This window comes from Triturus cristatus, chromosome 11 (genome assembly GCF_964204655.1).
Source record: "Triturus cristatus chromosome 11, aTriCri1.1, whole genome shotgun sequence".
Lineage (NCBI taxonomy): Eukaryota > Metazoa > Chordata > Amphibia > Caudata > Salamandridae > Triturus > Triturus cristatus.
This window is the reverse complement of record NC_140594.1, coordinates 1,124,038,106-1,124,064,096: the sequence shown is the minus strand read 5'-3', so window position 1 is coordinate 1,124,064,096 and position 25,991 is coordinate 1,124,038,106. Positions and strand designations below refer to the sequence as shown.

Below are 25,991 nucleotides of genomic sequence, written 5' to 3'. Positions count from 1 at the left end.
AACACTTAGGTGAACCTCTCTGAAACCCCTTGCAGGCCCGTGTCTAAATACTTAGGTGAACCTCTCTGAAACCCCTTGCAGGCCTGTGTCTAAACACTTAGGTGAACCTCTCTGAAACCCCCTGCAGGCCTGTGTCTAAACACTTAGGTGAACCTCTCTGAAACCCCTTGCAGGCCTGTGTCTAAACACTTAGGTGAACCTCTCTGAAACCCCCTGCAGGCCTGTGTCTAAACACTTAGGTGAACCTCTCTGAAACCCCTTGCAGTCCTGTGTCTAAACACATAGGTGAACCTCTCTGAAACCCCTTGCAGGCCTGTGTCTAAACACTTAGGTGAACCTCTCTGAAACCCCTTGCAGGCCTGTGTCTAAACACTTGGGGCCCACTTTAGAGGTTGACTCAGTGCTAAAAACAAACTTTTTTATGTCTGTTGTTAGGATTGCGATTTATGCTATAATCCAGCATTTATTTGCTTCTGGTTGGTGGGTGTGCACTGTAGGACAGTGAACAAAATAGCAATTGACATGAATGGTGCTTGGATTACTTGTCTGCAGTTGAGGTTGCGGTCAATCATTGCATTCATTGTTCTTTTTTTGTTCATCTGGCAGGGGTAGACGTGCCGCTGTTGTCGGTAGGATAGGTCTTTGCCTCACATCAAGGTCACTGTGCTTTCATAGCAGATTTTCAACAACAGTGTGATGAGCCATTAATGAGGTTTTAATTTCATAAGAGATCCTTAGCTAGAAAGATCAGCTAATCGCTGACTAGTCCATAGACTTTATAACAAATATTTATGGGCAATTCTGTGAAATCTCAGCCTTGAAGACGTGTAGTTAAGTTACATCTTGTTACAACAGAGTATAGTTTAATCTCTATGCCCATGATACAGAATGATGGAAGGGGCATTTTAATTTGATGGGTAATGGAGCAATGGAGCCTGGGATTGGGAATATAGTGATTTCAGTTTATTCTTTTATTTTATTTCAACTTCACTTTGTATAAGCGTCTTTAGGACCACCATAGCCCATGTCTTATGACTACTTCTGTTATAAGATAAACCCATTAGTTGAAGTTATATGAGCTTTTGGATTTGAATCCGATTTCACCAATACTGTCCTTCTGGATGCATTCAAAGCTTTTGTCTGAGTAGAAATTGTTGGTAAGGCATCACTTAAAAAAAGTTAATAGAGGAGCAAGGGGACATTGAGAGGACATTGAAAAATTGACAATGAAGGCACTTACTGATATCAAATAAAATTAGATTTAAATCTCTTAATGCAATGACTATCTGAATTCTTTATATTTGAAAGTTGAATATTGCAAGTTTAAAGATTAAGGATAAGAGATAAGTCAAGGGTCACTAGATGTGCTAATTGAAGAAAACATTAATGTAGTACCTAAGTTGTATTCAGATGATTTGAAAGCTGGAAATAAGAATATAAATGTACTTCTACAGTGCATCGGATATACCTAGTCTTAAAGAGATATCGAATCCAAAGATGAAAAGTGATGTAACCATTTAGAAAACGTGGAACTGTTTTGCAAGAATGAATGAATGGATGGAGGGAGGTACATGATTCCTGCGGCTACCAGTTGACTTTTAAGATTAATATGAAAAGGTGTTGATTTCTCGCTCAAAAATGTATTTAATGATGCGATGAAGTTCCACACTAAGCCACTGATTTGGATTCAAGCATTCATATATGTTCTTCTTAAAGCTGAAAATAAGGAGGAAGACTGCCCAAATGATGGTCCTAAATTCTTCCTAGGTATTCTTTTGTCATTTTCTGTATTAATCATGATGTCAAGTTGAAAAAGGTAATTCAGAGCTTACTGACTCCTTGACGTGTTGGATTTATAAAAGGAACAAACTGAGACAGGAACATCCACTAGACAAAATTATTAGTAATAATTTGTTAAAAAGGGGATGTTTTGTTATTGATGTTAGATGCAGAATAAGCTTCAGGCTGCACAGACTTGACATGTCTTCTAGGGGTGCCATATAATGATAGTCCTTCATAAATGCTAAATGATGACTTTTTAATTGCTCCTTGATGTATTCAGGTGTTAAACTGGTATTAAAATGTAATTTTTGCCCAGACAAAATTAATATGTGCTAAAATGACAAAATAGCTTATTATTATGGTCACGGAACATGTGCATTATGTTGCATAATTTGCCTTTTCTTGCCACATAGTAATATAGCCTTTCAAATCCAAAGCTCAATTTTGGGGGTAAACTTTTGGAACGTTGGTGCATACAAGTGGGGGGAAATACATGCAACGAAGATGCCCATGCTCACAGTTTTTATATTCATTTTAGAATGTGTCATTGGGTTTGGAGTGATGGAGTTAAGAATAGCAAACAAAGCTCTAAATTATTTTTTGCAGACCTCAGCAAAAAGACTAGACATCTATGGGATGTTTTAAGATTAAAAAAGAGAGGATTTGTTGCAACATGCAGTTCTAAGTTTAGGGGATTGGGAAAGAATTACAAGTATAACATGAAAGGACACAGAGATTATGTCAATAATGCCATTTGATGTAGGAGACATTACAGCTCAGAATGAAATCTAGAAAAATATGCTCCTTTCATTGTAAAAAGTTTAGGTAAAGTTTAAAAAAGTTAAATGGAGGAGTGTGGCTCAATGGTTAGAGCGGCAGACCCTGAAGCAGAGTTCTGGCCAGGGACCAGGGTTTGATTCCCGCCTCGGCGGGGCTCGGGCTCTATTTTCTCGGACCTGTCTATTCTCGCCTCGGTGCCTATTCTAATCACGGGCCCCACGCTGCAACTCTGGGCAATAGCTTGCTTAGCCTCCACACCGGCCCCAACAGCGCTAAGGATGCCTGGCTTCACCCTGGGGGTGCCCAGGAGTGGACACTTCACAGGGAAAGCCAGGAGGGGTTCCACAGCGGTATGAGGATCAGCGCCAGGAAACCGCAAAGGCGACACCGCAAGGTGTCCGTCTGGTGACAGTGCGCTCTATAAGTACCTTGACATTTACATTTACAACTTGTTTCCTTTAGACATCGTGTCTGGCTGCAACCATGTGGGTCACCCCATGTCTGAAAACGAATAACAAGATTTCATACTGTAAAATCTAGGTGGCTGATACTTACTATGGGGGTTATTTAGAGTTTGGCTGATGTTCAACTTCCTCCAAAAGTGGTGCATGTCCTCTCCAAGCTACTTAGAGAGTATACATGTCTGCACACTCGAAAACCGCAGACGGGACATCCATCGCTTTTTGGCTGACGTCCTGCATCTCCAGTATATTGCAAATGTGTCTAAATAAATGAATAAATGTGATTTCTATTTAAAGGATCACATTAATCGAATGTCGGCTCCAACATAAAGAGGTATAGAAAACTAAGTTATTCTTACCCAGTCCTGCGCCTCTAACGATCACCATCAAAGGCATTCCAGAATGTTCCTTTGTTTGATGATGTTTGCTTGGATTCTGATACCTATTGTGACATCATTGACCGGAAGCCCCCTTTAGAGCAAGATGGTCCTTTTAACATGCATGTACATTCTCTGCAGTCCAAGTAACCACTCCAAAATACTTATAGCAGAAACCTAGGCTACCCAAAGGTGTTGCCCTTTCCCAATAAAAAGGGGGCATGATCAGACTGTCTCTGAAGCAACACCTGAACTCTGGACTTCTTTGCCCCTCTCTCTTAGGAAAACACCACCCTGAGCATCCCCAAGTCTGAACCCAAGAACTTCCAAGCATGCCGAGCTAGTATTGTGAAAAGTGAACCTCGCGGCTAGTGCACAAACATGAATCTAGGCTTACGCCCTAATAGCCACAGGGGACACTTGGATTCAGGCCCACTCTACATTCGTGCCTACCCTAGGAGGTCATGTATGACCACCAAGAGTAGGCATGCATGTAGACATCCTCCCTCTTCTCCTGCCTACACGCTAGCACCTGTTATGTTAATGTGTCTACCTACCTCATGCATTGTAATGGAATGCTACTGATGGGCAACGAGTATTGGAAACACCTGATTGTAGAGCACGCTCCGTTTATGAACTGCATGTAGATATTATGGAACACTTATCTCGTGTTCTCTTGCTCTGTGCAGCAATCATCTTGGTATGTCTACAACAACAGGAAGGAATGACCATCTCTGTTCATGCTCTGACGCCCATGAGATCTTTTCTGCTATGGAGAACCCTGTAAATTAGGATATAAAAATAAGAACGTGACTCGATGGTACAGCAATCCACAGAGGCCACATCTGTAACACCCGTGCCACATAGGGTGATTGTTTCAGTTCAGAGCACTCCTTTATGTTCACATTGTATTGAGTTGTCTCTTTGTGATCTCCTTGTACAGGTAAATCAGTTGGAATCGTGACCACTACCCGTGTGCAACACGCTTCTCCTGCGGGTTCCTACGCCCACATTGCGGAGAGGGATTGGTACGCAGATTCAGAGATGCCTTCAGCGGTGCTAAAGGAAGGGTGCACTGATATCGCTCACCAGCTCGTGACCAATGTGGACATCGATGTAAGTTTAGAGCACAAGACAACGAGAGAGACGTGACTCATTGACTCACTTATGTACACACTTATTTACTTATGTACCCACCCACTGAGTCTTACTTCTACTCATTCACCACTGCACTTACATATTCACCAAGACGCTAAGTCAATCTCTGACTCACTCACTGTACATGTTATACACTCACTTATTCAATTACTAATTTACACACTCACTTACCTATTCACTCACTAAAATAAAAGGCCCTTCTCATGAAAGCTGGCTTTCACAATCTTCAGACAGCTGAAGAAGGGTCCCCAAGGATCCTATTTAAAACCCCGTATGTCGTGAATGCACCTCGTATTTACTGAACATCTGTGGCCAATTCTTTTTCCAATCAGTCCTGCTCGGCACCAACTACTTTAAACAAAATATCAGGTTGGACAACGCAGTGCAGGAACCAGCTAAGTAGACAATGATCCTGCGAAATACCAAAAGGGACCTGCAGGGGAGCTCAAAGCTGACCGCCTACTGAAAACAATAAACTGCACCTCTCTCTCTCTCTCTGTCTCCTTCTCCTTCTCCTTCTCCTTCTCCTTCTCTTCCCTTCTCTCAAAACACAAAGACAACACCCTTTCAATCACACACCCTACACACTGTGGCTTGCTGCCCATGTAGCAAAGTGTTTCAGTGCCACTCAAAGGGGTAGTAAGTGGTATATAAATGCTTTGATATAACACAATACAATTCATAAGGGATTTCAATGACAAGTTATTTGGTATGGGAGCCCAAAACTACAAAGACCTTCTGGGAACACCATAAAGTTGACAACAGTGTCGAGCGTCTGCTATCTGAAAACATCCATTTTACAATGAGACAAAGTACCTTAACAACACCATTTTGCAGCTTTGCACAGTTCTTGGAATAAAATCATTAACTATTTCTGACAATTGATCATAAGGGCCCCCAGGAGCCACAAGATATGTGGATGTTTGGTCAGGTGTTTCTTCCGTTCCTGTACTATAGACAAACGATTTGACAGGATCGCAATGTTTGGGCTGTTCGGCTTCTACCCTGCTCTTTTACTGCCACAGCTATGGGGGGAGTTGTAGGAAATTCAAGTTGCTGAGAAGAGGGCTGTCCTTCCATCAAGGTGACCACTGCATTACATATCACTTGTTCCCCAGTAGTGCCTGAAACAAGTGTTTTGTTCTACGTTTCGGTACAACTGTATGTCTTTACCTCTCCATATGGACAAGCCATGTAACTTGACCAGAAAATTGCCCTTAAATATTGTTTAGTTTAGTGCCCTTTGCAAGTCGTGTGGAATGTGATGAAGCCATCTTGAGGTGTTTTGAGAAAGACCTTCTCAGTGAGATCACCTTAGTGACAATGAGTGACTGCAGCTGCTTCAGGGTCCCTTTCTTGGCTTGTAAAACTCACTGCCTCACAGAATGCCCTCATCATTCAACTGGAAATTAGATGACTGCTTGAGCATCAATTAGTGGTAGCCAGAGGTATCAGTTGCTACACCCAGTTACCCCTTTGTACACCTGGCACTGCTGTTTCTACCCTTGGTTTCATTGGTCACGAAGGCCACAGGACAACAGAAATAAAACATGCATGCAAGAGCTGTGTTTATTTTCTGCAGTTTTTTCTCCTCTCCCCGGGATTTGAACAGTGCGGTCATTCTCCCCAAGCCTAGCAAAAGGTATCTATTAGCAGCATCAAGTTGTGTTGTGCCTCAATTTATAGTGTTTGGGAGTTGCCCTGGAATGAGTACCACACAGGCCTGTGGGTAGAAGTTGTCATTACACGGAGCATATACAGTTACTCCAAACCACAAAGCCTGCATTATTCCTAATGTCTCCAATGCCCTTGAATAAACGGAGCAAAATAAATCTATCTGGAATGTAGCTTCGGCTGCGGGTCTATGCGTCAATCACAATGACCCAGGACTAGCAAAGAGCTTGATAAAGGACTGGGCACAGGCCTGCTGTAGGTTTGTAACAATCGTGAGACCCCACATGGTCCTCATGTGCAACACGCATAATGCACATAGTAGGGAAGCAGATGCCAGAGCCCGCAGAAATGAGAACACTGCTATTGCTGATGGCATTAGGCAGTGAGGCAGGTTTGTACCCTGTCAGACATGTCTCTCCCAGCCACTATACCAGGAAACTTGCAGCGGCCATCTCACTTGAGGTGGAAAAGGCATTTGATAGGATAGATTGGGCCTCCATGAGATGTTGGAGTAAAGGTGGGTTAGCCCACAATTCAGAAAAACCATTAAACTATTATATGAGTCACTGATTACCAACAGTTTCGGCCTTTAAGATCAAAGCACGGAACTAGCTCAGGGTGTCCTCCATCATAAAAAAGAGGATAGAACCACTAACTACTGTGCTATGGTGTGGCTGCATACGGAAATGCTACACGAGTGTCTTTCCATTTCCATCTCACCTCCGCCTAACTGGTTTTAGGTATGATTGCATATGACACATGTCCATGCGGGTAAACTAATATTTGTGCCTTTTATATACTACTTTGCTTGAAGAGACTCCAGCTTAGCAGTTCATTCTTAGGATAACTGCATACAATAAAGCAGTAGCACCATTATAGATATATGCTCATTCAATATGGTTATAAATGTCAAGTGGACAAATCAGTCTAAACAAATTGACAATGTGTAAAGGTGCGTATTCCAATAATGCAAGAAGCGATGTAGGTTGATGAAGAAAGTTTTATTCCATCGAAAGAAACTCCAGCCACCAACACAGAGGGGAAGCCTCTGCCAACTGCCGCGCCACACTAGCAATTCAACTATATACATTCCACATGGAATTCTCTGCAGCAGCAGAGAATGCAGTAGAAAGAGACAAAGGGCAAAGTGGTACATCATAATTAAATAGGTCAACGATGCATAATAGGGAAACATACGATGCGGAATATCACACAATGTTGCATAATTTTATTGTATTGTAGAAGTTGTTACTTTCTCTTTCGGGAAATGGTAAGTTGTAGATAGACCACTGCAGTTTCCATGTCCCTCTCAAAAACACCACCACATACAAGACCATTCTCAAGGTGCATCCCATGAGTGGTGAACAAGAGGCCACGCCTTTTTCTACCTACCTGTTACTCTAGAAGCTCACAGAACCACTGACAGCCATCTTTAGCCAACCAACTCTCCTTCCACTTCAAGCCCATCAAGCACCCCCAAATGTCACACAATATTTCAGATTCAGACCATTCATTCAATTACAAGGGACTGCTGAGAAGACACCATTCATGTCCTTCATGAGAGCTATGGTGTGTTGTGAGTCCTTCTGCAAGGACAGCATGTAATCTACATTGAGTCATATTTTCTGCCTAAAACTACAAATCCCACTGCCTGCACTGTTGATCAGTCGCAATAAATCCTCGTGCAAGCGTGTTCTGGATGACAAACTGTATATTTTTTTCTAGGTCATCCTGGGAGGAGGTAGAAAGTACATGACTCCCAGCGGCACTCCGGATCCTGAATACCCCCTTGACCCAAAACAGAATGGGCTTCGCTTAGACGGGAGAAATCTCATCGACGAGTGGCTCAAAAACCGAACGGTAAGTGTGGGAGAACTTTAAGTGATTGTTGCAACCCATGCTTTCGATATCAGGAAATGCACTAAGCATTTGTTTAACTCAAAGATATAATATGTGAAGTAATGGTCATTCCAATCTTGTAATTAATCCCTTGCCAACCTTTTGACCTCTGTAGGCTGCGGTAACCTAAGACGCTAAATTTTAATGTAGCGCTTGGTGTCACCTCCAATCAGCATCATGTTTGAGATGCTCAATAAAACAAAAGTAGAAATATGTTGTTGAAAGAAACTGTCAATCATGCATTTCCATCTGGAATGCTAGACCAAGAGCTGTTCTGTTTGTTTACAGTAGTTGTCACTGCACATATAAAAGTCAAGGAGAATTGGGAAATAATGGACAATGTATATCATGACCTATTCTTTTCAATATGTAAAAGCATTTATGCAGTCTTTTAGACCTATGCCGTAGGGCTAAACAGGCATCCTTTTCAGCAGTCACGCCTACTGAGAGCTGACTGTAAATTTCTCTTTCTTGTGCCGCTTACCGTCATCTCCAGCAGCATTTTTGTCTCAGTGATTTGCACTAAGTCCTTGAACGTGGATGATCCACATGTATAAACTGCATTAATCTCCTCCATTCTCTCTCAAACAAATGGTCTCATAATGCACAATTGATAAACAGTTCTTTTGGAGCAAATTAGAAGATTTTCAACAGCACCTAACATTTTAAAGGTTTATTTGATTTACTGTAAACATTAAATAATTCCAAGTTGCTACACTTCTGGTTTAAACAATGAATATCCCATTAACCCAAACGCATTCTATATTACTTGCATATTTAATTAAACACTGAAATATAATAAATTTAGTTTTAAACGCGATTACATTCAATAGCATCATTAATGCATATATTGTAGCGATGGCACAAAGTTAAGTCAGGATGGCTTGGCATCCTATCTGTCACACGTGCCAGATTCTGGCATTCTTGCAAAGGGAACAAGCCCAATCAACCATGGTTTCCTCTCTGAATAGGAAGTGCATGCATTTTCTCCTGGCATCTTGCTCTTCGGGAAGAATGTAATAATAATGTTTATCTTTCTTGATACACAATTATGTATATCGTGCATTTTTGTCTCTTCAAGACGTCCTAAAAATAGCTTGAAAATATGTTCAACCCTATTAAATCCTCTTCAATTCATGTATAATTGTTTCAGGGCTCATGAAAATCTTATAGGGGGTTAGCTCAACAAACCATCCCTCAATCTACCCGTATATTAACTAATAACTATTTTCAACTAGCCATTGATACATCTAAGAAGCTATACTGAAGAACCATGAACTGCACGTATTGTATCTAATTTCCACAAAAATAGAAATACTCACAACCAGTCCTCAAGATTTTAAATCAAGTTCCAATCTACCTATCTCAAGTGTAATCTTTTTTTTTATTTTAGACCTAAAAATTGTCTCTATAATGAAGCTTCAATATTTTGTAGTTCATACTTAGGACCAGGATACCAAGTGCCAACACCAGAAACTTGTAGTGCCCCTTCGAAAGGTATGACATGTCTATTTAGGAGTCACAATTGACGAACCTCCCTCTGATCTGTTCAACTTCTCCGACACTTCATTATGATAGCAGCTAATTTTTGCAGCTTTTTTATAGTCTCCTTGTTAATTTGTTAGAAACAGATCTTCTTTGACTGAGGGAAGTTTTGTATACCCAAGCACCATCCTGAGTTGTTAAAAAATATTTTCTTTCTAGTGATGATAATATGAGATTTAAAATAGATTACTGGCTGAAAATTGTCTGAGGAATTTTTGTAGAGTATACTTCATCCCTGTTGCTGGTCAACCTTGGTATCATTCACATTGACAATGGTGCATTTTGTATCCCTAATTCTTAATGTGCTATGTTGTCAAGGGCAATGGAGATTAAAAATGGACAGTGGTGAGTTATTGCAATACTAGACATGCTTCTTCAAGGCAGAGAGACAAGTACCCCAGCATTGTGCATTCTGTGACATCATGGCATGGCAACTGAAGGTATTTTGAGTAGCATATTGTAATCATTACCGAGCGTAACTCTTTTCATACTCGTTATACATCAAATTTACGTCTCATACCGGAACAATACGTATTGTAATTTAGGGCCTCATGTAGGTAGCTAAATACCGGTCGGTAATGGCCGAAATGCGGTAAAAAACCCGTTACCGACCGGTATTTAGATAGTTGAGATGTAGGAGGCCAAAAACCCATATTCGGTAAATATGAATCGGTAAATACCGATTCATATTTACCGAATTCTAAAATACCGCTTCAAATTTACCGAATACATATTTTCCGATTCGGTAAATATGAAGTGGTAAATATGAAGTGGTAAAACGGAAAAAGATATGTAGGTAAATTCGGTAATTAAGAAATCCATGAAAATCGGTAAATAAGAGTCGGTAATTAACACTGATAGAAAGCAGGTGGTAAGCATCAACAGTGCATATAAGCAATCCCAAAATGCAACAGCGTGGACAACATGGCCGCTCTGTATGTCATTGCAAGGCGGCTACGTCTACAGGCAGCAGGACTGAGGATATGGAGACGGGAGGAACGCATCTACAGACAGCGAATCACACTTTTTCAACTGACTGACGCTGAGATACATGAAAGGTACAGGCTACACCCCCAAACCATCATGGACCTGATAAGGGACCTGCACCCACTCCTGGACCGGCCAACAAGAAGGGCGCATGCCATACCACCACATGTGCAGGTTCTCTGCAGCCTACACCTACTTGCATCTGGCAGTTACCAGGGGGTGATAGCTGCGGTGGGCGGTGTATTCCAGAGTTGCCTGTCCCGTTTCTTCAGGAAGTTCCTGGATGCCATGATGCAGAGAATGCACCACTACATCAGCTTCCCAAACACACAGGCTGAACTGCAGAAAACTAAAACTGACTTTTATCACATGGCACAGTTCCCCCATGTCATTGGCTGTATAGATGGCACACACATCCCAATCTGCCCACCAGCTGCCACTGAGCACATCTACAGAAACAGAAAGTCCACCCACTCCATCAATGTGCAGGTAATCTGCGATGCAGGGAACATCATCACTGATATTGTTGCCAAATTCCCTGGGAGCACCCATGACTCCTACATCTTCCAGAACAGTGGGATCTACACACGACTGCTTGCGGGAGAATTTGGAGAAGGATACCTGCTAGGTAAGTAACAGTGACGCTCCATAGTACTCAGTGCAAATCATAGTGTATTGAGGCATGTGACTGATGTCTCCCTTTTACTCACCTAGGGGACAGTGCATATGCCGTGCGGTCATTCATCCTCACTCCCTACCTACACCCATCAACCCAGAGTGAGAGACGATATAATGTGGCACACAAATCTACACGCAATGTGGTGGAGCGCACGTTTGGACTATTGAAGAGCAGGTTTCGCTGCCTCCATAAGAGCGGAGGTGCACGCCAGTACACACCCATCCTCTGCTGCAAGATAATTGCCACTTGTGCAATGCTGCACAACCTTGCCACAAAGAGAGGCACAGAGGTCGAAATGACATATTGAGGACAATGATGATGAGTCTGCACAGGCAGAGGCCAACGCAGCAGGAGTGCCAACAGCAACAGATGGGAGAGTGAGACGGGCAGAGATCACATGCAACTATTTCTGAATGAGTAAGGGGACAGAGCCAGTAGTCGGATGCCATAACGTAGTTTAATCAGGCAGCACTACGCCACGACACAAAGGAAAACCTATTCCAACAACAATGAGAAATACATTTTTGTCAGTTAAGGGTTACTTCACCCAATGGTGTCATTGTTTTGCCTGACGCTTTAATGTTTGCGCCCACGCGCACCAGTGCGGGATGGAATTGAGGGAGCGTCCTCACTGGCTGGGGTACCAGTGGCACCACCTTGCCGCCTGCTGCTCCGACGTGTGTCTTGGACAGGGGGGGTTATGCTGCTCCTGCTGGTCGTGTCTTCTGTGTCACCAGCATCCAAAGCGCCAGCTGTTGCAGACTGGCTGGTGAGCAGCACTTCTAGTGCACTCGTGACCCTAACCATCCCCCTGGACACATCTGTGCTGCAGTGTGCAAGGCCCTCCTGTATCGCCACAGAGCGCCTGCAGAGCAGCGATGTGGCAGTCGCCAGCCGGTTCACTGCCCTTGAGGTCAGATCCTTTCTCTGATGTCCCCTGTGCTGTGCTGCCCTGTCCTCATCGTACTTTGAGCACAGCAGCATGATGGATTGGGACATGTCCCGCATGCCCGCTGCCATCTCAGCCATGCCCCCTGCCATGGCGCTGATGCCCTTGTCAATGTTTCCAAAAGTATTATTGAGGCCACGCATTTGTCGCTGTACGGACACCATTGCCCTTGCCTGGATGCGTTGTATTTTCACCATGGTGCCCTCAAGACCTGAGAACACTCCATGGCCCTGCCCAAGGGGAGGTGGACTCTGCAGCCGAGCCCTGCGGCACCGTCTGCCAACTGTGTCGGCTCCCTCTGAGTCGGAAGGCACACTGGCATGGGTTACATCCTGGGGTACAGTGGACCTTTCCGCCCCCCTTGAGTCTTCAGACGATGAGTCTGTCACATCCAACCTGGCAGCAGGACGGCACCTCAACCTGTGCAATGCAGGTGGTGAAGATGGTGGTGACACCTGCAGGAGTGGGGATGCTGGCTGGAGCGGCGATGCTGGCTGGGGTGGTGTCACTGCCTGTGGTGCCGGTCCCTGGCCAGTGCAGGTGGTGGCGTTCTCTGCGCTGTGTTTGTGGTGTGCCCTCTCTCCCTTGTCATGGGCTGTTCTGTGCGCAGTAGTGCCTGTGGACAGAAAAGCAACATCAGCTAAGTGTACCTGAAGCATTGATTTGCTGACATGACAGTACATTTTCAAACCAGTATCTCAATGTCCTCTGGCAGCTTCTCGCCACTGTGTGTCACATGCCCTGTTATTTTGTGCTAATCGTATCATGTTTGGGCTTGCAGGGACTACATCTCCCATGATGCATTGCTAGCATGCACTGACACCTGTACTGGAGTGGGATTCACATTGCACATTTGGGGAGTTGGGATAGGGGTGGGGGGGGGGGGCACATTGCTGTGCAAGCGTCTTACCTTGTTTGGAGGTGCCTCTGCCGGAGCTGTCAGCATCCCCAATCCCCACGATGCTTTCTGCCTCAATGGTGGTCTCCACTAGCTCCTCCAGGTCTGTCAGGGCTGGTGCCCTGTTGCGTCCACCTCCTGTCTGGCTGGCCTCCTTTTTTAAATCTGCCACCTTCCTCTTCGTGATGATACGTATGTCGTACCACCGCTTCTTGAGGACATCGATGTCCCGGTGTGTCACTCCCATCGCATTCACTTGTGCCTGGATTCCAAGCCAGATCTTACGTTTCTCTGACTCAGGCACTTGCTGTGACTGTTTGTCAAATAGCTTCTGGTGCTGTTTCACGACCTCCTCCACCAGTACTTGCAGCTCCTTTTGGCTGAATTTCAGCTTTCGCTTCCTCTCCCCTCCTTCCCTCTCTGTGTCCTGGCTGGCCATTGTTGCACTTTCCAGGGCTGAATCAGGCAGTTGCTCTGTTCCTCTCCTCAGCACTCCCAGCCTCACCAGAGTCTGCTGATTGTGTGCACCTGCCTGGGTGTGGCCACTTCCTGGTTGGGTGGGGTTTAGGTTGCACAGGATTGGCTGATTCAAGTCATGTGTTTTAGAACTCCCGATTTGGTATTTACCGATTCGGTAAATACCACTTCGGTATTTACCGATTCGGTAAATTCCGATTCATGTTTACCGAATTTTACCGATTCGGTAATGTTTACCGATTGTTGACCTACATATAACTTACCGATTCTTAAATACCGAATCGGTAAAATTCGGTATTTATGAATCGGTAAATTGAAATTACCTACATATGGCACTAAGTCACAAAAGAGACCACTATTTGGATACATCAGGGTATTATCATCAGGTCACCAACCTGGTCCAGTAGAGCCGGACCGCTACGATGGAATAGCCTAATCGATCAATTTTACATAATTAAACATAACTAGCGATGGAATCCAAGCCACACTAGGAAGGGTCTTTGTTAGTTGATTTTAGATGGATAATTCAATTCCTTTCTGTGATAGGGATCTCGATTTTGAAGCTAAGTCAGCCAAATTAAAAAAATTACGGCCTAGCAATTGCATCAAAAACAATACCACGTTTTTAATTTTTGTTAGTGTTTTCTTATACTTATTATAATTCTTCTATGTTTAAGGCGGAGGCTGGGACTGTGACGAAAAATCCTAACTCATTTTAAGACACACTGTGGTAGTAAAATTTACGAGATTTGTTCTTAAGATACGTTTTGAGAGACATTGAGCAGTGCACCGGATCCAGTTCTGTGCTGCCCTACCAAGTGCTAAGCTTGGGGTTGTGCCATTTACCAGAGCCCACAGCTCCCTGCTAACTTGCCAGCCAGAAGATCGTGGGGGACTCGGCTTGTCTCGTTTCATCCGTGCAGCATATCTCAGTGCCCAGCTACCCTTCATGCGCAAGCAGTTTACTCACTTGGGAATAGTGGGTGAATGAATAAATGAAAGTATGGGAACTGTGATCCTGAGAAGAATGGGGTAGGGTCGGTGACTGATAGCTCTGAATCTGAAAAGAACAAAATATTCTGCAGCAATCATATGGACCTTTCACCTACAGATGAATGCATACAATTTAATGCACATTCCTCAAATGAACAAGCATTGGCATAGCCAATAGGTCTCGCCTTTGGGACCTTATAAGTGTTTACCCATGCAACAGTTGCATAACTAAATACTTATAAGGTCCCAAAAGCGAGACCTACTGGCTATGCCAATGCTTGTTTCTGTTTATTACTGCTCTGTAGTAATGGCGGCACCCGTGCTTTAGCTTAAACATCTTAAGCTAAAGTCGGGTGCCGAGATTGCTTCAAAAGTAAAGAATTGTCTATTTCTTTACTTTTGAAGCAATCTCAGCACCCGACTACATAGAAGTAATAAACAGAAAAAAGCAAGCGCCCGCTTCGAGAAATGACTGCCGTGTCGGGGAAGAAATGCTACCGCCGGCCACAGCTTGCAGTGCATGTGCGCGAGTGGTGCGTGCGCAGCAGTAATAACGCCATATGGCGCCTCTTCTCAAGCGCGCGGTTGCGCACATGCACTGCAAGCTGTGGCCGGCGGTAGCATTTTTTGAAGCCCTTACTTTAAGTCTCGCCAGACCAGCGCAAGCGCTGGGTCAGGCGAGACCTAAAAATACATTCTTGGCTCTACGACACACACCACAATACCACGGGGTTGATTTGGCTTCACCTTCAGATGCCGGGGTTTTTGTATGACTTACAAAACCTTTAAGGGAGGAAATTCGTCTAATATGCAGTTCTATAATTGGTATTTGCAAACTGGGCATATGTGCCATAGGGGGCTGAAATAGTTGGAGAAGAATCATAAATTAGCCACGGTGGTAGGATTGCTCTGTACGGACGGCCATTTGACTAGTCTCTTGTTATTTGAAATAAGGGGCTCTGGGGAGCTCTGTATGTGAGATCCACCAGATAAAAAAATAAAAAATCATCATTTAGTATTGGGTGTAATTCATCATTATCACTATCCTGCCAGGAAATTACCTTAAAGTCTTCCAGGTTCCCCCAAAGACTTCTGTCTATAATGAAATAGTCAATTCTGCTTTGGAAGCCCCTGGTTTGAAAGTATGGGCTGTAGTCTAGCCAGATCAGAGGGTGTTCTACCATTGCACGCCCTTGAAGAGTGGGACAAGGTTAACGAAGTCAGCTGGTGGGGGACCGTGACCGCAGGGGCTGCCCTAATTGGTTCACCCTTCAAAATTGGGATCCCTAGACTCTCATCCTCCCACTGCATTAAGTTGGTCATGCAGGAGAGGGGTTCAAAAGTAGTGTTGAAGTTTCCGGTAAGAAAATTTCTAGAGCCGTTAGTCAAACCTAGTATTTATTAAGGATTTGTAAAGTTAAGGACTCTTTGTTTTGGGGGAAGTGGACAGATATAATCATTAAAAATGTAAAGTAGGGGCCCTTTCTAAAGCCTAAAATGTCCAATGAAGGAATATTCAGTCTTGTAATTGAGCCTTCCAGTAAAATACTGAGCCATATAGTTAGGCCTCCAGAGTGGCTACCAGCAATTAAGAGGATTTCATCTATATCGATCGTTACGTAGCGCTAATCTGTGTTTCTGGGTCGTTGCCCATGTTCTTGTAATAGGCAAAGGTGATATGAATCCTTGAGCACATTCCACCCAGGATCGATTATTCTTGAACGTAGGCCAGCAACGTTCCAAGATAAGAGATGGAGTTTAGTTACATGATCATCGGTCTTTTATGGAAGATCTGCTGGTACGAATGGATTTTTCCTTAAAGATAACTGAACCAGCAGGTGAAGCGACTTGAAATTGAGTGTTTTGCGTATGATTATTTACAGAGACACTCTAAGCAGTGCATTGGTTGTCAGGGGAAATACTCTAAGTAAATGGTCAGTCAACTTTGCTAAGAATAGAGCCTTCTAAAGGCAGAGTAATCTTCTCAAGATTGTTCTCAGGAGATTGCGAAGTAGATGGATTAGGGATACAATAACAGGGGGTCTGAGTAACATTCAGTTTAAACCGTATCTTAGAGCCATTGTTAGAAGGGTTTGTCAGTCAATTCAATGGAATCCAAAGAACCTGACCTCATTGATAAGCACCGGACTGAAAGTGTATCGATCGAGTGAGGAAACAACATTGTCCATGCTGTCTGATCCAACGTATCACTTTATTGTTTAAAGATTCATCATCCTCTTTCCACCATATTTGGGGTCATTTTTCATATAAACATTGTCTGCTTTGTCAAGTGGAACAAGAGGTTTGTGGTTTATTTGAATGGAGAAGAAGGCTTGTGAAGAGACCATATTTTCAAGGTCCGGGCCAGACTCAAGAGTATTTCTGCCTAAAGGTGTGAGAGGGGATGTAGGTCGGAAATCATGAGGATGCCAATGGTGTCCTTTCTGATGGGTACTCAAAGTAGATAGTGACTTCTTGTACCCATATGAGGTGGAGCGATGGTCTGCAGCAGCATTATTATGGAGCTCAGGATCCCAGCCTAAGTTGATGTTTAGAATATTTCAAACTTTGGAGTTTTAAATTGTCTGAGCAGAGTCCTTGGTGGAACAGACTTGTATTAAACCAGCAGGGACAATGGCACTTGGGGTCAATCTCAGTGATGACAGGACCTCAATTAATACAGTTAGCCTTGAGGCTTTGGTATTTAAATGCCCCACCTCCCTTTTAGTTGGCAAAGAATGGGGGGAGGTTAGTAGCAGAACATAAGCCTTGTTTGCAAGTAGTGCGCCCTGTCGGATGGAAAGAAGAGAAGTTGTTGCCGTCTACAGAATCAAGTGCAGATAAGGGTTCAAATCTGTTGTTGGTCATTAGAGCCAAGTCACCATCTTGTAAGTCTGTTGAGATAGTTTCTGCTACTACAGCTGCTGAAGAGCCAGATTATTCATTAGGATGTTGGATAGGTGTATGCCCGTACTTGATGTCAGTGTATTGGCAGAGCTAAAGAACTTGGTTATCTTAAGACCGGGCACTTTACCCCCTGCGAGTCCACTCTAAGTTGACGGATGATTCTACCTCCTCTATTAAGGTATTGATCTCCTTTAAAGGACAATTGTTGGCTGAAGGACGCAGGGGATTTAAAAAAAAAAAGAATTCTCCTTCCGTGTGGGGCATCCTCGGCTTTTCTTTCCCTGTAATGGAAGATGAGGAAGGCAAGAGTCAATATGATAGGTGAGGGATTTAGAGATGTTAAACTCAAAATAATACAAAAAGCACAAGTTCAAGATGACTAGGGTGAAGCAGACTTCCTGAGTGCCAGTTTGATTACTGAGATACTAAGATAGCATTAAGTCCAGCATACTCTTTTGAATGATACAACAGTGGGTCCATATTCTGTAAGAGGTGTTCTTTTAATACATAGATAGCCCAGCTGGTTAATTTTACCTTCCTTTGAACCACCATGAGAAATTAATACATTTGTATGTTGGAACTGAACTTCTGGGTCGCCAAGCCAAGAGGGGTGGCCTGCCCAGCCTCCTCCGGTCGATGACGGGCCTGCCTTTGGCCCGGTCACATGTGATGGTGACGGTGCCCTTTTAGCTTCTTGTGAGGGCCAGGGCCCTCCTTCTTCCTGGCTGGCAATGCCCTCCTTGAGGAGGGAGAGAATCCAGGGACTGCCAGCCCTTATTAGCACCTCCAATTGAGCGGTTGGGGGCCGCCCTTAAAGCGGCTCGTGATTGCCAGCGCCCACCTCCTTCCTGGCTGGCAGCCTGCTTCTGGGAGCAGAGAGAGAATCCTGGGACCTGTAGTCCCTGTTAGCGCATCCCCCTCCCGAACTTTTCAATCGGAGGCAATGCGGATTCAACATATGTTGTAAGTTCCTTTTGAGGGATTTTCAATCATTAGCAGAAGGGATGCACTAGGGCAATAACCGTGCAAACATTTTGTCCACAATGGAACAGTAAGTATGGGTCTTGTTAGGCATTCCATTTGATTCTTTATGTACAGGAGCATCTTGACCCTCATTGGCCACCCCATGCCACGTAGATGAGGATGTAGAAAGCAGACAAATCTCAAAAAGGTCTTTTAATGTGATTGCCTATTAGTGGTTCCAAATAGTTTGGTTCGCAGTTAACAAAGTTGGTCAAGAAATTGGCAGAAGGCCCTAATGGCCCTGTTGAGGTCATCTGATAGAGGCGTGGTGGTTTCAAGAGGGCTTTTGGTCCTCCTTTCCATGCAAGGGTGTTGTCCAGCCCTTTAAAGGAACTGTTGGTGCTTGGGTGCCCCCTCTCAGAAAAATCAAGGTCTACAACCTTCTCTGATCCTCCAACATCAAAACCATGACTTCTGCTTGGAGACCATTGGGACGTTGGTTGCAAAGTTTCCTTCATGTCTGACAAGATTCAATAACGGACCGTTGGGCACTTCGAGCAATTCTGGAAGGTTATAGAATTCAATTCTGGGAACCTCCTCAATATGTTTTCAATTCAACTTCTATTCTTGAATGTCCTGTCAAGCTTCAAGCTCTCAGGAAAGCAATACAGGATCTCTTGTTATAGACTACAATAAAACAAGAGTCTTCAGAGAAAGAAGAGAATGGGTGTTTCTGGTGCAGATGCAGTCGGGGGGCATTTCGTCCTGCCTGGACTTAATGAGGGGCAATCTCTGCATCCCACACATTCATTTTAAAAGTATACCTCCATTTTATATTCTTCCTCTGATGACACCCAAAGTCATTCGGGTATCATTAGATCTCAGAGATGCTTACCTTCATATTTTTTTTTTTTTTTTTAATATGTTTATTTGAATTTTCAACAAAAAAAAAGGAACCAGTGCAAATAATACAAACAATAATAACAAGGCATTGACACAGTCCAAACATTGACAGCCTCCTGTAGCAAATCATATACATGCATACAAAGCATATATTATAAAATAAATCAAGCAGTAGGAAGGTAGAGAGAATTCGGAATGAAAACAAAAGATTGGTCCCACCAACTAAACGAGCCGAAGCACCTTATCCGGTGTATCTCCATCTAATGGAGAAAGAGAGAGTGGGCAAGGGCGGACAGTTCATAACTTACGTAGCATAGTCCTGTAGGGTCCTAAGAGTTGGAAGTAGCCCCCGACGGGGAAGCGACACTTCCATGCTCAGAAATAGCAAGAGGAGGTTTCCGGGTAAGATATAGGGCCCAGAAGTTTTTAGGTCTGTTACGGGGTGGCAATAACTCACTGTAATTTTCGGTTTGAGTACAACAGTAAAGCATATCTCTAGTCCACTGAGACAGGGTCAGTGTCGGGCCACAAAGCCAACAGACCGCCAAACATCTCTTCGCGAGGAGCAGCGCCATATCAACAAGGCGTCTATGTTTCTTGGGGAGTGGTTGTGAATAGCCCAGTAGGGCTAGGAGCGGGTCAGGGGACAGAGACATATCCGTAATGCGATTAATTTCCAAGAATATATCACCCCAGTAATGGGCAATCCCCGGGCAGGTCCAGGCCACATGCAGAAAATCAGCTGTAGGCTCTCCGCATCTATCACACTGGGGGCTGTCACGTAGACCAAAGCGGTGTAATCACTCCGGGGTGTGATAAACCCTGTTGAGGAATTTAAAGTGGACCAGTCTATGGCGCCCGTTAAGTGAGATTCGTTTGGTACTCAAGCAGCAGTATCGCCACTTATCATCGGTTAGGTCTATCTGTAGGTCCCGTTGCCATGCCAGACGTGGTTTCGCATATGCACCGTCTCTAGCAGTTAACGTGGAGTGGTAAATTCTAGAAATCAATTTAGCCGATGACTGACTTTGATAATGGCGGTCAGTATCGGGATCTCTGGGGGTTCTGCCATGTCCTCTCCCAATATTTCCCTAAGGGCGTGTCTGACTCTATGAAATTGAAATAACGCGAGGGGAGTCCAGGCTGTGTCCCCCTCAGCGACATCCCCCAAGACACGGGCAGTACCGTCCTCAAAGAGGTCCTCCATGGTATGTATATTGAGTGACTGCAACGCAAGAAGGACACCTCTGTCCCTGCATGGCGCCAGCCAGCTGCACCAGTCCAATCGAGCTAATGGGGCATACAGAATATTACCGGCATGAGCGGCCAATATATGGTGCCAAGCGTGCACGACCGAATTAAGAGAGTCCATTATGCCCGTACGCCTGTCTCGAGGTGAAAACAACAAGGCGGGCAAAGGCCTGGGATCAGCGACGATAGTCTCAATCAACAAGTGTGGTATGTCAGAGGGTCCATGTATCCAATAATATGTATGTGAGGATTGGGCGGCTCTATAGTACAATTCCAAGTCCGGAGCACTAAGGCCTCCCATCGCATATGGTAGCGTCAATATCCTCCAGGCAACGCGCGGTTGCCTGCCCCCCCATGCCAGGCGCACCAATAGAGAGTGAAGACGACTAAAGAATGCTTTGGACAAATCCATGGGAATGTTCATAAATAGGAAGAGAAAACGCGGTAGAACTATCATTTTCATGAGTGCCACTCTGCCCATCAAAGAGAGCGGAAGGGCGATCCATCTGTCCACATCATCCTCCAGCTTGGAGATGGCAACTCCATAATTTTCCCGCAGGACAACCTCCGAGTCAGTATGTAGCCGGATACCCAGGTATCGTACCACCTCTGTGGACCATAAAAGGGGATATTCTGGCTCAAAACGGACCGTGGCCGGAGTAAGAGGGAACATAATGGACTTGTTCCAGTTCACCCCTATGCCTGAAAGAGAACAAAAGAGGACCACGTCCCCTAACACCGAAGAAAGGTGGGTCTCGGGCTCCCTAACATAGATAAGCGTGTCATCCGCATACATTGATACAATTAGGCGATAATTTGGGAATCGTATGCCCTTGTGGCTGTGGTATTCACGGAGTGCACAAGCCAGGGGTTGCCGTCAGGGCATACAATATTGGTGAGAGAGGGCATCCCTGCCTCGTGCCTCTGTAAATATGTATGGGATCAGTGACTAGGGTCCCAATCCGAATGGGCGCCATTGGGGAGGAGTAGAGTGTCGCAAGTAATTGCAGGAAAACCGGCCCCACTCCCATACGGCCCAGGACATGGCGCATAAAAGGCCACTCAACAGAGTCGAAGGCCTTCTCCATGTCCAAGAATACCGCAACCGCTGGGACTTCCGAGCGGGTATGTTGTAAAGCAGCGAAGACAGTTTGCAAGTTATAGGTTAAGTTACGGCTAGGAACAAAGCCAGCCTGTTCAGGTGCCACCAGGGTGGTGACCAGTGGGCTAAGACGATTGGCAAGTATCTTCGCGAAGATCTTAGCATCCACGTTCATGATGGACAATGGTCGGTACGAAGCACACTCCACTGGTCGCTTCCCAGGTTTAAGTATGGCCACCAGTATCGCCTCTCGCATAGTTGGAGGCATACTTCCTGAGGTGCATATATCCTCAAACAGTGTGAGTAAGTGGGGAAGTAGGAGATCCTGAAATGCCTTATAGAAGGCTACTGTGAGACCGTCACTTCCCGGAGCACTACCAGCCCTCATCTCCGAGAGGGCAAGTAGCACCTCTTCGCGTTCGATTGGCCTCATCAGGAACTCGCGGTGCCAGTTGGACAACCAAGGGAGTTTAATATGCGACAGGTAATCCTCTATACGTTCATCAGAGCAGTGACCGTGGGAAGAGTAGAGTTCAGCATAGTATTTCCGAAATTTCCCCGCTACCTGATCCTCCGTAAGCGGAGGATCACCATGCTGTAACCTAATAACTGGAATCGTGGTTCTGGCCCTCCGCTGCTGCAGAATCTGTGCCAGCACCCTACCAGGCCTCTCCCCCTCACCATAGTTACGGGCAGTGGCGTATTTCCCGAGGTGTTTTATGTCTACGTCAGCTTCCTTATGGTATTCTCGTAGAGTTTGCGCCACTTCCTCACTTTGTACTTTTTCACGAGAGGATTCAAGGTCCTTCAGTTTCCGCTCTAAAGCAGTCAATCTAGTGCGTAGCGACTTTAGAACCCCGCATGCTTGGATATGGTCACCCCCCTAATATATGCCTTAAAAGCTTCCCAAACAGTCAGAAAGGAGTCCACTGAACCTATGTTTGTCTCGAAAAAGGTCTCAATGGACGTTGCGATCTCCTCCTTAAAAACTGAATCAAGAAGGGAGTATGGGGGAAAGCGCCATGCAAATGGAGGGATACGTTTCTTAGGGGAGGCCAGCGTAAGAAGCAATGGAGAATGATCGGAGTAGGTGCGAGGGAGGATCGTGCACGCCCAAATCTGTTGAGTCAATTGTTGTGAAGCAAACCAGTAGCCTATTCTTGTGTGTATATTGTGGGGTGCAGAATAGTGCGTGTATCCACCCTGCTGAGTGTGTCTATGGCGCCATACATCATACATGTCCAACTTTATCAAGGACGTCTCTACCAATCTGGCTGAGGCCGAAGGACGTCTATCTGGACCATCGGACCGATCCAGAGCAGGGTGTCTGACAAAATTTAAATCCCCGCCCCACAAGATATTGTCCAAAGCGTATGGTTGGGACATCGCCGTTAAGTTAGCATAAAAGTCAGGATGGTCATAGTTAGGGCCATAAACATTGTAAATGAAAAGTTCGAGCCCCTTACCACAGCACTTAGACAGAACAAATCTACCCTCTCTGTCCGTATCCAGGGGCGTCAATGAGATCGCTGCCCTCGGGTTCACCCACGTCATGACCCCCCTAGCGTGCGAAGTGAAACCCGCAGCATGTATATTACCCATCAACCCTTTGGTGCGTAGTATGGGGCTATCCGGGTGAAGGTGGGTCTCCTGCAGGAGGGCCACATCCACGCTGTGCCTATTCAAGTAGCTTAATATTTTGCGAACCTTGCGAAAGTCATTAAGGCCGTGGATGTTCCAGGTAAGCAAAACCAGCGAGTCTAGGGTGCTATTGCAATGAAACTTAGGTATGTCAGTCATGTATGGTAATACAATAAGAAAAGGACGAGGAGAGTACAATCCAGACCGTGTCTTGCCACAACAACAAAGCGAATATAAATGCAAAGTAAATACAACCATAAACATTCCCATCATAAACCCACCCCCCCAATCGTGCCCAATCACACATGCAGCCTCCAAAAGTAAGCATCAGCCCTCCTAGAACGGTGAAGCCCATGCCAACATTCCACAATAGCAAGCCTCTCAACAATGCACGAGTCAGACCCTCCCCACCCCCCTCCCACGCCTGCCCAACCCCAACTAGGCTGCGGAACCATCCCACCCACCCAATGAAAAGAAACCCCACCCAAATCCAAACATCCAGAAACATCCCAGGTGTAATACACGCGGGGGGGATGTAGCCCGCTCAAAAGAAAAAGGTATGTGATCAATAAGATCAATGCTCCACACCCCGCCATAAAGAAAACTTGCAGCTGTGATTAAATCCAGAAGAGCGTATCTCCCCCGGGGTCTAAAGGGGGAGCGACATAAGCATGTTGTGAATCTAATACCAATCCAACAAAGAACACATAACAATAAATATAAAGCAGAACAGTTATGACCCCCAATAATATGGCACCGGAAGACTGAAACAAATTAGTATATGAGAAAAGCTGTTGTGTCTCCCCCAAGCCGCAAAGGCGATAACCTCCCACCTCACAGCCATGGGAGTAAAATGACCCAGCAATATGCAAATCAACAGACATGCCGGCCAGGGCGTGCCCCCGCATTGACCCACAAACATGAAGAAAAAGGAGCAATACTCAACAATAAATGTCAACAGTTCCTGACGCCAGGAGCAGGTCAGCCCTGCTCATCCAAGGGACCCCCCGTCGCTTCATCCAAGAGCAGTCGAGCAGTCGCTCCGGCGGTGCTCGCTTCTCCCTCGTCCATTCCTTCAAAGCTTTTTGCAGGACCTTCGGATCGGTAAATATATGAGAGTGGCCCTGCCGATTCACTCTTAGCTTAGCAGGGTATAGCATGGCGTAATCCGCACCCAGCTCCTGAAGCTGCCTCTTCATGGGAGCAAACAAGCGCCTCGCCTTCTGAACTTTAGCAGTAAAGTCTGGGAACAGTGAGATCGTCGACCCCTCGAATTGAAGCGGTTGTTTCTCGCGGGCAAGTTTAAGTGCGACATCTCGGTCCCTATAGTTTAGGAGTTTAGCTATGATTGGCCTGGGAGAGGCGCCCGGCGCTGGCCCAGGGCCAAGTGAGCGATGCGCCCTTTCAACCACGAACATATTTGAAAAGGAGGAATCACCCAATAATGTCTTCAGAAGCTTTTCTATGAAGAGTTCCAAGCTCCCTGTGGGTGCCGACTCCGGCAAGCCCGTAATGCGGAGATTGCAGCGTCGAGAACGGGCCTCCAAGTCTTCTGTCTTGTCCTGGAGGAGCTGCACCACCCTGGCCAGCTGTTTGTGTTCCGTATCAAGGACGGTTTGCGCCTCCTTGGTCTCCGTCAGTCTGCGCTCAGAGCTGTCCAGCCGCTCTGCATGTTTGTCCAATCTTTCGGCCATGCGGTCCATTCTGTAAGTCAATGCGTCCATCTTGGCTCCTAAAGAGGATATCCCACCTTGGAGGTTCTTTTCCATGGAGAGCAAGAGGCCGCGAATATCCTGGTGTTGTTCGTCCGGGTTCTGGACCTGTTCTCCGACATCCCCCTCAGCCGCAGATCTGCCAGACTTGGGCCACTTAGGGTCAAACGACAATTGAGATTGCGATTTATCAGTGCGTCCCATCGTATCTTCGTGTAGGGCTCGGCACCCTAAGGAGTACCAACCAAAACAAAACGTTGGAAGCAGCGATCTCGTCACAGCCACCAGGCCCCTCACCGCCAGCCGCAGGCCATCGGTATCATCCTGGACATGGGCATACCACAGCTGCGATCCAGTCACTATCCCAGGATGCCAACACCTCGCAAGTCCCGCAGTGTGTGCGTCGCAAGAAAACTGGCACCAACCACCTCCAATAATAAAGCCAACCGACTGAACCAAAAAGAGGAGTGAAGGGCTACCTCCAGCGGGTCCTCCCTACGCAGCAGAGACCAGGGTGCAAGGGGACCTCACAGCACAGTTGGCATCTTGCAGCCGGTCGGTATGAACAGCCCCTGGGGCACCGCGGCGGAGAACAACGCACTCCGGGGAAGCGACTCAATGGTAGGGGTCACCTGCAACAACAGTCCTCACCCCTAGAAGCCAGCTACTCATCAACAGCAGGGAGCTCAGACGGGATACTCACCGTGTATACAGGAACAGGCCAGCCTCAGGGGCCGGCCGGACAGCTGGGGCACAGATCAGCTTGTACTGCCAGGGGGGGCAGCCGCAACCCACAACATCATCAGGGCACTGCAAGCAGAAGGGGCAGGTCCACACAGCAAGATCCAGAGTT

The 25,991-nt window shown here is 45.6% G+C and overlaps 1 protein-coding gene across 1 annotated transcript in view; it reads left to right on the top strand.

Annotated features, from left to right (window-relative positions):
- LOC146786166 (intestinal-type alkaline phosphatase-like) overlaps window positions 1–25,991 on the top strand; it is a 131,339-nt gene that overhangs the window by 76,627 nt on the left and 28,721 nt on the right. Inside the window, exons 5-6 of the mRNA XM_085635694.1 lie at window positions 4,344–4,516; window positions 7,958–8,092. Coding sequence (XP_085491820.1) covers window positions 4,344–4,516; window positions 7,958–8,092 — 308 coding nt within the window. The remainder of the gene's footprint in view (window positions 1–4,343; window positions 4,517–7,957; window positions 8,093–25,991) is intronic.